Source organism: Pseudophryne corroboree, chromosome 1 (genome assembly GCF_028390025.1).
Source record: "Pseudophryne corroboree isolate aPseCor3 chromosome 1, aPseCor3.hap2, whole genome shotgun sequence".
In the NCBI taxonomy this organism is placed as follows: domain Eukaryota; kingdom Metazoa; phylum Chordata; class Amphibia; order Anura; family Myobatrachidae; genus Pseudophryne; species Pseudophryne corroboree.
This window is the reverse complement of record NC_086444.1, coordinates 165,298,463-165,313,268: the sequence shown is the minus strand read 5'-3', so window position 1 is coordinate 165,313,268 and position 14,806 is coordinate 165,298,463. Positions and strand designations below refer to the sequence as shown.

General features: G+C 46.0%; 1 protein-coding gene across 4 annotated transcripts in view; it reads left to right on the top strand.

The window, feature by feature from the left end:
* ARHGEF28 (Rho guanine nucleotide exchange factor 28) overlaps positions 1-14,806 on the top strand; it is a 418,990-nt gene that overhangs the window by 290,577 nt on the left and 113,607 nt on the right. For all 4 annotated transcript variants that reach the window (XM_063963865.1, XM_063963868.1, XM_063963866.1 and 1 more), the window contains 4 exons: positions 127-248; positions 1,832-1,972; positions 7,734-7,981; positions 10,400-10,522. In XM_063963865.1, coding sequence (XP_063819935.1) covers positions 127-248; positions 1,832-1,972; positions 7,734-7,981; positions 10,400-10,522 — 634 coding nt within the window. The remainder of the gene's footprint in view (positions 1-126; positions 249-1,831; positions 1,973-7,733; positions 7,982-10,399; positions 10,523-14,806) is intronic.

The window sequence follows — 14,806 nt, the reverse complement described above, 5'->3', positions numbered from 1 at the left end:
TTGATGTGCGTAGAGTGCAACTTCCAATATTTGGCACCAGTATAATTTCCAAATGTAATGTAGCACCGCAGTATGTACATTTTCCATCACATCTTCAACTTGGCCTTGTCCCTTCTCACAATACAGGAGATCGGAGCAGTCATTGGAATCTGACGGAGACACAAGTGGCTCTAGATCCAGGTCACAGTCAGAAGAGCTCTTACAAACTATGGGAACTCCTCCATCGGTTGACGCCTTCCCCATTGAAGGTTTATGTACAACTTATGTAATGGCTTTTAGGGCCCGATTCAGACCTGGTCGCTCTTCTGCAAATTTGCAGGCATTTGCTATATGCGTTCACATATGGGGTCATCCAACCCATTCGCACGCAGCAGTTTATCGCTGCGGTGCGAACGGGTCAGAAATGCGCATGCACCGACCAGAAAAAAGTGATCACTAGCGCGATCGCAAGAAGATTGACAGCAGGGAGGCTTTCCGGGGCGGATACTCAGTTTTTCGGGCACGGAGATCCGAACGCAGGCGTGTCAAGGTGTTTGGAGGGCGGATGTCTGACGTCAGTTCCGGGACCTTCATCGCTGAATCCATTGCACAGGGTAAGTAACTGCAGGGCTGGTCTTGTTTTGCACAAAACTTTTTTAGCATAGCAGGGCTGCACAAGCGATCGCATCCCTGCTATGCTAAAATACACTCCCCCATAGGCGGCGTCTAGTTGATCGCACGAGCAGCAAAAAGTTGCCATGTGCGATCAACGCCCAAACAGAGTGAATACCTGCACCATGCAAGTCTGCCTACGCCTTGCGAAAAGCTCTGCGTACGCCGGTCAGCTGCAAATCCGTTCGCAACTCATTCACCATCGAATGTTTTTTCCAGTCTGTGTGTAGCCCAGGACTCACTCCTACAGTGTGATAGCAACAGGCTGTTTGGGTCTGGAGCTGACGTCACACACCCTCCCTGAAAACGCTTGGGAACGCCTGCATTTTACCTGACACTTTCAGAAAACGGGCAGTTTCCACCCACAAACGTCCACTTCCTGTCAATCAGCTTGCGTATACCTAGCGATCAAAACAGATGCAGGATTCTTTCGCAGTTTGACCTCGCACATGCGCATTATGATCCTTGGGCATGCACAGTGGATCGATAATCGCCCACCTTGCGAAATCGCTTAACAGCGATCAGGTCTGAATGGGGCCCTTAGTTCACACTGTTTAGTATGCATGATAAAGTCACTATAGCTCAGTGGTTTCCAAACTTTTTTGAATCACGGCGCCCTAGAATATCAGAATTTTTTTCACGGCACCCCTAGGCCAAAAATTTCTTATTGAGAAATTTAGAAAGAAATATTACATTAAGTAGATCGCGTTTATAGGTCATCCTTAGGGTCAGTTGTGTGGTGAGGGACAAGATTTGCTTCTGTTTGTCCACATATTTTATGACTGGCAGCCACCAACACTGGTTTTGCCTATTATATTGACCATGAATAATTTGAATTGGTCCTGGACCACCAACCCAGGGCACCCCTGCAATGTCCCGAGGCACCCCAGGGAGCCACGGCACACAGTTTGGGAACCTCTGCTATAGCTGCACCCTGCCTGATCTAACTTTGGGCTTCTTTAGTTTCAAATTAGACGAATGTTCTTCCTGGTTTTTCTAGCATATGCAAACACATTGTAGAAAGCATGCATCACCGTTTTGCCTTTTTGAAAAGCATTGTTCTCTCACAAGTAGGTCTTATTAGTAATGTGTGTATGCAGCTATGCCTTAGAGAATCTACAGGTTATACGTCAGAATAGAATATAAATGGGTGACTGTTTACCATGATCACTTTACTTAGATGTTGTAGACGCAGCTCTGTCGAGTGACTTCAGTAGCGACACTCTGGAGTTTGAAGCGGAATCCTGGAGTTTAGTGGTGGAGTCGTCTTTCTGCAGCAAGCAAGAGAAAGATGTCATCAAGAGGCAAGATGTTATCTTTGGTAAGAAATGTTACTGTGTTGTGTGTGTGGTACTGTGCTACTGAGAAACCAATAGTATGATGGGACAGAGACAATTGGAAACATAAAGAAATATTCCACTTGCAGGTAAATATCCGGTGTATATTTGGGGATGCACATTGTATTAGCAGAAGTGCAACGCCAAGTTTGTGTAGCTTGACCTTAGTATATCTGTGAAACTGATTTTACCGGGGCCAAACTCAATCTGCATGTAATTACAGTATGTCTTTAGTGTAAATGGACAGTATTTGACAAGCACCAAAAAAAAAAAAAAACTTTCCTGACATCGACTTATTTAATGATAAAAATTATCCAAAATATAACCCAGTTATAACTGTGCCACTTTGCTGGAATGTCTCACTTTCTTATTTGTACAGATGACACAATAGCACCTGTAACAGGTGTGGTGTACCATGTTTGTTTCAGACTGTGGAATGTGAATGTGACATAATTTCAACATGGCCAACATCGTCAACAGTGTTACCTTATAGTAATTCAAGGGATTCCCAACCAAGGTTTTCAAGACACACTTAAGGTGCATACACACTTGCCGAGAAAATGAGCTACGTCGCTCATTTTCCCCCTTCCTGAGCGACGTCGCTCATTTTCCCCCTTCCTGAGCGACGTCGCTCATTTTCCCCCTTCCTGAGCGACGTCGCTCATTTTCCCCCTTCCTGAGCGACGTCGCTCATTTTCCCCCTTCCTGAGCGTCGTCGCTCATTTTCCCCCTTCCTGAGCGTCGTCGCTCATTTTCCCCCTTCCTGAGCGTCGTCGCTCATTTTCCCCCTTCCTGAGCGTCGTCGCTCATTTTCCCCCTTCCTGAGCGTCGTCGCTCATTTTCCCCCTTCCTGAGCGTCGTTCCTGAGCGTCGTCGCTCATTTTCCCCCTTCCTGACCGTCGTCGCTCATTTTCCCCCTTCCTGACCGTCGTCGCTCATTTTCCCCCTTCCTGACCGTCGTCGCTCATTTTCCCCCTTCCTGACCGTCGTCGCTCATTTTCCCCCTTCCTGACCGTCGTCGCTCATTTTCCCCCTTCCTGACCATCATCGCTCATTTCCCCCTTCCTGAGCGAAGTCACTCATTTTCTCGGCCAGTGTGTATGCTGCCAGCGATGATCGATGCGCGACCCGTGGGTCGGCAACAAATGTCGCTGTCGGCAGTGCATGCATGCTCTATCTTGACTGTCGTCCAGGAGCTGCATGCACGTCCGGCCGCTGCATGATGTCAGTGAACAATATGAACGGTCATATCGCTCAGTGTGTATGGGCGGCTGCCGACCGCCCGGCCGGGAGGGGAAACACTAGACGACGTCGCTCACAGAGCGACATCGTCTAGTGTGTATGCAGCTTCACAGTCCAGGTTTTAAGGGAATCGGTACGAGATCCCGCCGGACGGGATCCCAGCGGTCAGAATACAGACACCGGGATCACGACCGTCACAATCCCGACAGTGGGGCGAGCGCAACGCAGCCCCTTGCGGGCTCGCCACGCTGCGTGCACACTAATTTAATTTATTCTCCCTCTATGGGTGTTGTGGACACCCACAGAGGGAGAATATGCCGGGATTGTGTCGGTCGGGATCCCGGTGTTAGTATTCTGACCGCCGGGATCCCGCCCGGCGGGATCTTGACCGCATCCCGTTTTAAGGCTAGCAATACTTGAGCACAGGTGACTTAATTAGAACCTCAGTTATTTTGATTTAACCATCTGTACTTATGCATGGATATGACTAAAATCGGGACTGTTAGTGTGCCTTGAATACTGAGGTTGGGAATAACTGCACTAAACGTAAACGCAGCCTGACCCTCATATATTCATAATGTTGACATTTTGTTCAGTGTCAATATAATGAGGAACATCGTCACTATGACCAAATATGTTGACATTCTGAAACTGTTGTCATTAGTGTTGACATTCTGAACGCCAACATAGTAACTAAACTACATACCAATCTAACGATGTCTCCTGAATAATCATCTAAATTTACAATGTGTTTGACCCCTTTAAGGTATCTTTGTATTAGAACGGTTGAGGAAATTCATTTTTCCACACTGTCCACAGTTTGTTCCTGTTTATGTTCTTCAAAGAGTCATTTCAGACATCATCCAGTAATGTTTATAGTTCTTTGTCAAATGATTTCTTTCCATTGGCTGAATGTAAACAGAGGATTACAGGGTTTCTTTGCTTTTACCTTCAAATAATCATCTAGAGACCAAAACGGGAAATCCTGAGTCCTGATAGAAAAGGTTTTATGCAGGTCAGACGTAATTCAGTCTCCCCGGCCTGTCTGCAATTTCTCTGGCAGATCTGAAGGCCACTTTGTCACAGTTGCAAGGGTTATGCTGTGCAATAGTAGACCTGCAGTCAGGCAGTGCAAAGTACAGCATCGGATTGTAAGGTGTATTGGACACAGTGCTGAAAGTAGGGTGGTACGGGATGGTTTGGAGCTGGGGCATAATTTATAAGGGGCATTTTTGTAAAATGGTGTCAGTGGCATTACGGTGTGTGGTATAATATGTAATGGGCATTACGGTGTGTGGTATAATATGTAATGGGCATTACGGTGTGTGGTATAATATGTAATGGGCATTACGGTGTGTGGTATAATATGTAATGGGCATTACGGTGTGTGGTATAATATGTAATGGGCATTACGGTGTGTGGTATAATAGGGTGGTCTTCTGTATGCCGAATGTCGGGGCAAGGGGCTCCTTTGCACTCGCCACGCTGTCGGTATGCCGGCGGTCGGGGTCCCGGCGCCGGTCTGCTGGTCGCCGGGAGCCCGAGCGCCGGCATACCGTACTACACCCGTATAATATGTAATGGGCATTACAGTGGGTGGCATAATGTGTAATGGGCATTACAGTGTGTGGCATAATATGTAATGGGCATTACGGTGTGTGGCATAATGTGCAATGGGTGTTATGGTGTTGGCATAATGTGTAATGGACATTACGGTGTGTGGCATAATATGTAATGGGTGTTATGGTGTCTGGCATAATGTGTAATGGGCAGTAAGGTGTGTGGCATAATGTGTAATAAGCATTACGGTGTGTTGCTTAATGTGTAATAAGCATTACAGTGTTTGGGATAATGTGTAATGGGCATTACGGTGTGTGGCATAATGTGGCCATGCCCCTTTTGTCATGTAGCAACTCCCCTAGTTTTGCTTTACTGTAACCTCACTGAGTTCAAATGCACGTCTGTGCACAGTGCAGATAATCCGTTCGTTTGGGAGGGGCTACATGCGTCCCATTAAAATATTGAATATGATACATCATCAAGCATACTTATATGACAAAGGTTTTTGATTCCTGTAATTAGGGTCTTAGCAGAGATATGTCAAAGCTTCTAAAAAGGACAGGCAGAGAAGTTACCCATAGCAACCAGGTATATTCTATAAAATGACAGCTAGAGGCTGATTTGTCACTTGCAGTAAACTTCTCCATCTGTCCTATTTAGTAGATTTTTGTGGGGGAGATGCATCAAACCTTCTAAACTACATTTACAAATGACCCCATGCTAGCCCTTGCATGCCTCTCATTCATTTGTTCAGCAGCGCTCTTCACAGTGGCCCAGATTTAACAATCCTTGGAGAGTGATAAATTGCACGGTAATAAAGTACCAACCCGCTCATAACTGTCATTTGTAATTAAACACAGCTTGTAACATGGCAGTTAGGAGCTGATTGGCTGGTACTTTATCACCGTGATATTTATCACTCTCCAAGGCTTGATAAATCTGGACCAGTGTCTCCTGGCGATCACATCTAGATGTATGACAGAGTTACTGAGCAGCGGGCGTTATTTCTGCACCTTTCTCCATAACGAGCCTCTCTGTCATATACATGTTTTGTTTTACTCTGTGGCCCTCATTCCGAGTTGTTCGCTCGGTAAAATTCTTCGCATCGCAGCGAATTTCTGCTTAATGCGCATGCGCAATGTTCGCACTGCGACTGCGCCAAGTAAATTTGCTATGCAGTTAGGAATTTTACTCACGGCTTTTTCATCGTTCTGGAGATCGTAATGTGATTGACAGGAAATGGGTGTTACTGGGCGGAAACAGGCCGTTTTATGGGCGTGTGGGAAAAAACGCTACCGTTTCCGGAAAAAACGCAGGAGTGGCCGGAGAAACGGAGGAGTGTCTGGGCGAACGCTGGGTGTGTTTGTGACGTCAAACCAGGAACGACAAGCACTGAACTGATCGCAGATGCCGAGTAAGTCTGAAGCTACTCAGAAACTGCTACGAGGTGTGTAATCGCAATATTGCGAATACATCGTTCGCAATTTTAAGATGCTAAGATTCACTCCCAGTAGGCGGCGGCTTAGCATGAGCAAATCTGCTACAATCCGCTTGCGAGCGAACAACTCGGAATGAGGGCCAGTGTGCTGTCTGTGTGCTCAAGCAGATGTAATTATATGAGCCACTGATTTATGTGCATTAGGCAAGCTACTCATCTAATTCTTTCTGAATTTAATCATAATAAAGATATTAGTGTAAATATTTGGGGAGGTTTAAAAATAAACATTGATTACAGCATGTTAGTGAAATGGAATTGGATGTAATTATACCGCAAATGACCTGTAATGAGCTCCATGTATCCTGTTCCTTTTATTACTGCCTTTAATAAATACCTGAGCACTAATCTAGTTGCAATTTAGTCAGGGAGTAAAAGGAAGAAACTGGTGATACAAAGAATATTTTATGCACATGTCCATCTCCTAAAACTAATCAGATCACTGTCCCCATAACACTGGCTATGTGAAATGGAATTCCCTCCTATATTGCACTCGGCAGAGCACTTAGGACGGGTGGTCTTCTGTATGCCGACTGACTGGATCCCGGCGCACAGTATACCGGCGCCGGGATCCCGACAGCCGGCATACCGACACTTATTCTCCCTCGTGGGGGTCCACGACCCCCCTGGAGGGACAATAAAGCGCGCCACCGTGCCCGTAGCGTGGCGAGCCCAGCGAGCCCGCAAGGGGCTCATTTGCGCCCGCCACACTGTCGGTAAGCTGGCGGTCGGGCTCCCGGCGCCGGTATGCTGGTCGCCGGGAGCCCGACCGCCGGCATATCGTAGTGAACCCCTTAGGACACCAGGCTGAGGCCCTCATTCCGAGTTGTTCGCTCGCTAGCTGCTTTTAGCAGCATTGCACACGCTAGGCCGCCGCCCTCTGGGAGTGTATCTTAGCTTAGCAGAATAGCGAACGAAAGATTAGCAAAACTGCTACTAAATAATTCTTAGCAGTTTCTGAGTAGCTCCAGACCTACTCACAGACTGCGATCAGCTCAGTCCGTTTAGTTCCTGGTTTGACGTCACAAACACGCCCTGCCTGTTTCTCCAGACACTCCTGCGTTTCTCCAGACACTCCCGCGTCATTTACCGAACAGCAGTGCGACTGAAAAGCGCCGCAGAAGCCACAGCAAAACTGCTAAGTTTTTAGTTAAATAAGCGCATGCGCCCTGTGTGCCTTGCGCATGCGCAATTTGCAACAAATCGCAGCATAGCGAAAATCGGCAACGAGCGAACAACTCGGAATGACCCCCTGAGACAGTAGAGAGCAGTCTAGATTGTAAGCCTTTGTGAATACACCGACGATACAGGGTTTAGGGACTTGCAAGAATAAATATACCTCACGTGGATAACGTGACTTCCCCCTAGCCTGTGTAATAAGCTGTTTGAGTGGTACAAGTTCTAATGTACTGTAGGAGTGTTGTATCATCCTGTTTTCTTTTCTGCAGAACTCATGCAGACGGAACTGCATCACATCCAGACCCTGTCCATTATGTCTGAGATATTCAGGAAAGGGATGAAGGAGGAGCTGCAGCTGGACCACAGCACCGTGGATAAAATCTTCCCTTGCCTCGATGAGCTGCTGGAGAGCCACAAGTCCTTCTTCTGCGGCCTGAGGGAGCGGAAGCTGGAGTCCAGGGAAGGCAGTGACAGGAACTTTGTGATCAACAGAATTGGAGATATCCTAGTACAGCAGGTACTGGATGTGGTGTCATTATACATTAGCACAACATGAATAACTACAGTTCATTTACGTAAAATAATGTTATGGTACAACAATCTGACGCGTGAAAAAAACAAAAACAAATGACATTTCTTGGTGCTCACGTGTCCTGTTACTCACAGCGTGGCCCCTATCACAGACCACAAGATGTTGCCTCCTGGCACTGATCACTGTTGTCAGTGCAGCCTCTTCTCACACTGAGCACTGTGCAGGACATCTCGAGTCTCCCATATCCAGAGCGCTTGGGACCAGAAGTCGTTTGGATATTGGAATTTTCCGTAGTTTGGAATATTTGCATGCCATAAGGAGATATCTTGGGTCTGGGACCCAGCACAGATGCATTATGTTTCATATACATTTTATACACATAGCCTGAAGGCTGTTTAACACAATATTTGTAATCATTTTGTGTACAGGTTGAGTATCCCTTATCCAAAATGCTTGGGACCAGAGGTATTTTGGATATGGGATTTTTCTGTATTTTGGAATAATTGCATACCATAATGAGATATCATGGTGATGGGACCTAAATCTAAGCACAGAATGCATTTATGTTTCATATACACCTTATACACACAGCCTGAAGGTCATTTAATACAATATTTTTAATAACTTTGTGTATTAAACAAAGTTTGTGTACATTGAGCCATCAAAAAACAAAGGTGTCACTATTTCACTCTCACTCAAAAAAGTCCGTATTTCGGAATATTCCGTATTTCGGAATATTTGGATATGGGATACTCAACCTGTATTAGTTTGTGTATATAGAAACATCAGAAAGCAAAGGTCTCACTATCAGTGGCGCTTTAAAAAATAAATAAATCTGTATTTCGGAATTTTGGATATGGGAGACTCGACCTGTATAACCCTTTTATAAGGTTACAGATCAATAGATCTGCAGTAAGAAGGTCTACAATCATTAGGTCAACACCATATGGTTGACAATGAAAAGGTTGACATTGGACACAAAATGTCGACACATGAAAAGGCAGACACAACATTTTTTTTGGTGTTTTTGCTGTCTGAGCACATGGACCTCCAATTAATGCACCGTTATCACTCGCCATGCTTCAGGCAAGGTGCTACTGCTGCACTCTGCACAGGTTACTATTCCCAATCGCAATCCACGTAAATGGTAAAGTATGAAAAAGTTGAAAAAAATAAATAATTAAAAAGCACGTCGACCATGGGCATGTCAACCATTTGAACCTGTCGACTTTTATTTTTTTTACCTGTCGACCATCAACCCTTCATAGGTGGATCTAATGACCATGACAATCTAACGCATGTCGACCATATGGTGTTGACCTAGTGACTGTATGACTAGACACTGGTAGCGGAATGTAATGCCGTCTGAGATGGACGGAGGTGCGGGGTGTCGGCGATATAGTCAGTGTTAGATTACCATATCACTTTGATTTAGGTCTGGACCAAAAGGCATACTGGTAACCAGAGCATCTTCTAGCTGCTTTGTGTAACCTGGCTACTGTTCTATTACTTATTCCTAGTCTAGTATTTGCAAGTTCTATAGCTAGTGGGTTTAAAGACTGCTAAATACTCCTATATACATCACTTATGCTCCCCTAACAAACTGATGCAGTGACATCTGGTTGCGTTAAAATCCCTTCAGGTATTCCCACCAATGACGCTATTTGTTTTGGAGGGGTTTTATCCACAGTTCCTATTCCCTGATATATAAAGCTCGAGATCACTAGGGGAAATTTGATGTCCTTGCACTGTATAACAATTCGCAAACCTTGTTAATATATGTAAATTAATATGCCCAGTGCTTAGGATAAAAATAAACAAAATTATTAAAAGTTCATCAAATTAATATTTTTAGTTTCCTGCAGATTGTGTTCGGTTAATTGTTTTGTATGTGGCAAAATGACAAACGTCTGCTGTCTTTTACTACTTCTAGTTTACATACAAGTGCTGGAGACTGGTGTAGTATGGTATGCCGGCGGGCGGGCTCCCGGCGACCAGCATACCGGTGCCGGAAGCCCGACCGCCGGCATACCAACAGCATGGCGAGCGCAAATGAGCCCCTTGCGGGCTCGCCACGCTGCGGGCACGCTATTTATTCTCCCTCCAGGGGGGCCGTGGACCCCCACGAGGGAGCAAAAGTGTCGGTATGCTGGCGGTCGGGATTCTGGCGCCGGTATACTGTGCGCCAGGATCCCAACAGCCGGCAACCTGAAAACCACCCGCTGGGTACATGTCGTTATGCCTTTTGGATTTTTGATCCTTGAGGTGACCAAGACTAATCCTTCGCAGCATGATTTATTTATTTATTTTGTGTTCTCAGTTCTCCTTTTGTTGCAGAATCTTTTTGTTTTCTTGTGCTGATAACATGCTGGTGACTCCTACTTGATGTGTTTTCTTATGTAGTTTTCAGCGGAGAATGCAGATAAAATGAAACGGATTTATGGCGAATTCTGCAGTCACCACATTGAGGCCGTGAACTTGTTCAAAGAGCTGCAACAGAATAAAAAGTTCCAGAACTTCATAAAAGTAAGTTGTTGTTTTTCACCTTTAGAACACATGTAAGAATACAGATGCATCTATAAAATGCCAAAAATAGCATATGGCGCATAGTTCATACAAGAATCAGTCCATAGACACAGCACACAGTTCTTTTATGTCCTTTGGGGGTGCCATGTCAGCACAGTTCTGGACAGCCTTTATAGGATTAAATAAAGAAGCTCACGGAACATATCTTAAAGAGGTTCTAGTCACAAATTGGTATAAACAGCTGAGGAAGTGGCCAGTGCGTCCGTGAAACGCGTTACTAGAGTTTATGCGTGGCCTGTCCTGACTAGCCGTATGTGAGGTGACCACCTTTCAGTGATTCTGTATGAAAAATCAATAACTACTTCATATCAAGGATACAACAAAGACTTCTCAATCATTGGACCTGCACATTAAAGATCTATTGCAAGTGGAATATTTTTGTAGAGGTTTTGGAATCCTCTCCCCTTTGGGCAACAAACACTATTGATTGGTTGGACTGTTCCTCCAGTGAGTGGACAGGAATCACTCCACTCCTAAGACACAATTCTCTGAAGACTTCTCTGGATTACTCATAGTGGTTCTCCCTGCATCCTGGATGATCTAAGTCAGGGGTAGGCAACCTGAGGTACTCCACATGCAGTGGAACTACACATCCCAGCGTGCCATCCTACACTTTAAGTATGCCCTAACAGCAGAACTGTGGTAAAGTATGATGGGAACTGTAGTTCCACAGCTGCTGCAGTTGCCTACCCTTGATCTAGCTATTAGTTGGCCTCACTGCTTTAAGAGAGATGGGGAAAAAACTAAAATACACTGCATTTACTTGTATTCGTCAATGGGTAAATCCGATTTTCTAAAACTGTGAATGTTTTTTTTGCCATACCCTATAGCAACTATTCACATATGAGATTATTCAGCGCTGTTTTAAGAACATCTTAATGAGGAAATGCTGTAAAATTGTGCATGTGCTCTAGGTATTAAAGATAAGAGCGTCCACTTTCAAATATATGGTCATTATATTTCTCGAATGTCCTAGAGGATGCTGGGACTCCGTAAGGACCATGGGGATAGACGGGCTCCGCAGGAGACATGGGCACTTTAAGAAAGACTTTGGATCTGGGTGTCCACTGGCTCCTCCCTCTATGCCCCTCCTCCAGACCTCAGTTAGTTTGATACTGTGCCCAGAGGAGATGGGTGCACTTCAGGGAGCTCTCCTGAGCTTCCTGACAGAAAGTATATTTGTTAGGTTTTTTATTTTCAGGGAGCCTGCTGGCAACAGACTCCCTGCATCGAGGGACTGAGGGGAGAGAAGCAGACCTACTTCTGTGAGTTTCAAGGCTCTGCTTCTTAGGCTACTGGACACCATTAGCTCCAGAGGGAGTCAGAACACAGGTCTCACCCTGGAGTGTGTCCCGGAGCCGCGCCGCCGTCCTCCTCACAGAGCCGGAAGATAGAAGCCGGGTGAGTATGAGAAGAAAAAGAAGACTTCAGAGGTGGCAGAAGACTTCATGATCTTCACTGAGGTAATGCACAGCAGTGCAGCTGTGCGCCATTGCTCCCACACACCTCACACACGGCAGTCACTGTAAGGGTGCAGGGCGCAGGGGGGTCGCCCTGGGCCGCAATATAAACCTCATTTCTGGCAAAAGAGATATATGTACAGCTAGGCACTGTATATATAAAGAGCCCCCGCCAGTTTTCATTATATTTAAGCGGGACAGAAGCTCGCCGCCGAGGGGGCGGGGCTTCTCCCTCAGCACTCACCAGCGCCATTTTCTCCACAGCACAGCTGAGAGGAAGCTCCCCGGACTCTCCCCTGCTTATCCACGGTGAAAAGGGGTTTCAGAGAAGGGGGGGGGGGGGGGGGTGCACATAATTGGCAGCAAATAATAGTATTACAGCGCTACTGGGTAAACACATTGTGTGTTTTTCCTGGGGTATTAGCGCTGGGTGTGTGCTGGCATACTCTCTCTCTGTCTCTCCAAAGGGCCTTGTGGGGGAACTGTCTTCAGATAAGAGGATTCCCTGAGTGTGTGGTGTGTCGGTACGTGTGTGTCGACATGTCTGAGGTAAAAGGCTCTTCTAAGGAGGAGATGGAGCAAATGTGTGTGTGTGGTGTCTCCGTCGACAACGCCGACACCTGACTGGATATGTGGAATTAAGTGCTGAGGTAAATTTATTGCACAAAAGATTAGAGAAAAGACAGGGAATCTACTCATGTCTGTCCCTATGTCGCAGGGACCTTCAGAGTCTCAAAACGCCCACTATCCAAAATAATAGACACTGATACCGACACGGAGTCTGACTCCAGTGTCGACTACGATGATGCAAAGTTACAGCTAAAACTGGCAGAAAAGTATTCAATATATGATTATTGTAATAAAAGATGTTTTGCATATCACTGATGACCCATCTGTCTCTGACACGTTGGTACACATGTTTAAGGGGAAGAAAGCTGAGATAACATTTCCCCCCTCTCATGAACCAAATGAATTGTGTGAAAAAGAGCGTGAATCTCCAGACAAGAAACTGCAGTTTCCCAAAAGAATTCTCATGGCGTATCCTTTCCCTGCTAGGGCCAGGATACGATGGGATTCCTCCCCTAAGGTGGACAAGGCGTTGACACGTTTACCCAAAAGGTAGCGCTGACATACCAAGATACAGCTACCCTCAGGGATCATGCAGATAGCATGCAGAAAAGTACTTTGAAGTCCATTTACACACATTCTGGTACACCACTCAGACCGGCGATTGTGTCGGCAGGGGTTTATAGCGCTGTAGCAGCGTGGACAGATACCTTATCAGCGGAGATTGAAACCCTAGATAAGGATACCATGTTATTGACCCTAGGATATATAAAAGATGCTGTCTTATATATAAGACATGCTCAAAGAGACATTGGTCTACTGGGTTCTAGAGTCAACGCTATGTCGATTTCTGCTAGACGTGTCCTGTGGAACATGCAATGGACAGGTGATGCCGACTAAAAGAGGCATATGGAGGTTTTACCTTACAAGGGTGAGGAATTGGGTGGAGAAGGGCTCTCGGACCTGGTCTCCACAGCTATAGCTGGTAAATCTGATCTTTTGCCTTATATTCCCTCACAGCCTAAGAAAGCACGACATTATCAAATGCAGTCCTTTCGGTCACAGAAAAACAAGAAAGTACGAGGAGCGTTCTTTCTTACCAGAGGTAAGGGCGCAGGGCACAGCTAGTTCCCAGGAACAGAAGTCCTCCCCGGCCTCTACTAAATCCACTGCATGACGCTGGGGCTCCGCTAAGGGAGTCCCAGTGGGAGCACGTCTTCGACTCTTCAGCCACATCTGAGTTCACTCACAGGTGGATCCCTGGGCAATAGAAATTGTTTCTCAGGGTTACAAGCTGGAATTCGAAGAGGTGCCTTCTCGCCGGTATTCCTTATCGGCCCTACCGGCTTCTCCCCCAGAAAGGGAGATAATATTAAATACAATTCACACATTGTATCTCCAACAGGTGGTGATCAAGGTTCCCCTCCTTCAACAAGGAAGGGGATATTACTCAACCTTGGCTGTAGTCCCGAAACCGGACGGTTCGGTCAGACCTATTTTAAAATTAAAATCTCTGAACCTATACTTGAAAAGGTTCAAATTCAAGTCATCGCCAGCCTGGAAGGGGGGGGGGGGGGGGTTTATGGTGTATCTAGACATAAAGGCTGCATACCTTCATGTTCCCATTTATCCACCCCATCAGGCGTACCTGAGATTGTCATTACCAATTTCAGGGTAATTGGCGGAAATGATGGTGCTCCTACGCAAGCAAGGAGTCACAATTATCCCATACTTGGACGATCTCCTAATAAGGGCGACATCAAAGGAGCAGTTGTTGAACAGCGTGTCACTTTCACTGAAGGTGTTACAGAAACACGGCTGGATTCTCAATATCCCGAAGTCACAGTTGGTTCCTACGACTTGTCTGACCTTCTTGGGCATGATTCTGGATACAGACCAGAAAAGGGTTTTTCTTCCGATAGAAAAAGCTCAGGAACTCATGACTCTAGTCAAGAACCTGTTGAAGCCAAAACAAGTGTCAGTGCATCATTGCACTCAAGTCTTGGGAAAAATGATGGCGACGTACGAAGCCATTCCCTTCGGCAGGTTCCATGCAAGGACTTTCCAATGGGACCTATTGGACAAATGGTCCGGGTCACATCTGCAAATGCATCAGCGGATCACCCTGTCCCCCAGGGCCAGGGTATCTCCCCTGTGGTGGCTGCAGAGTGCTCACCTTCTAGAAGGCCGCAGGTTC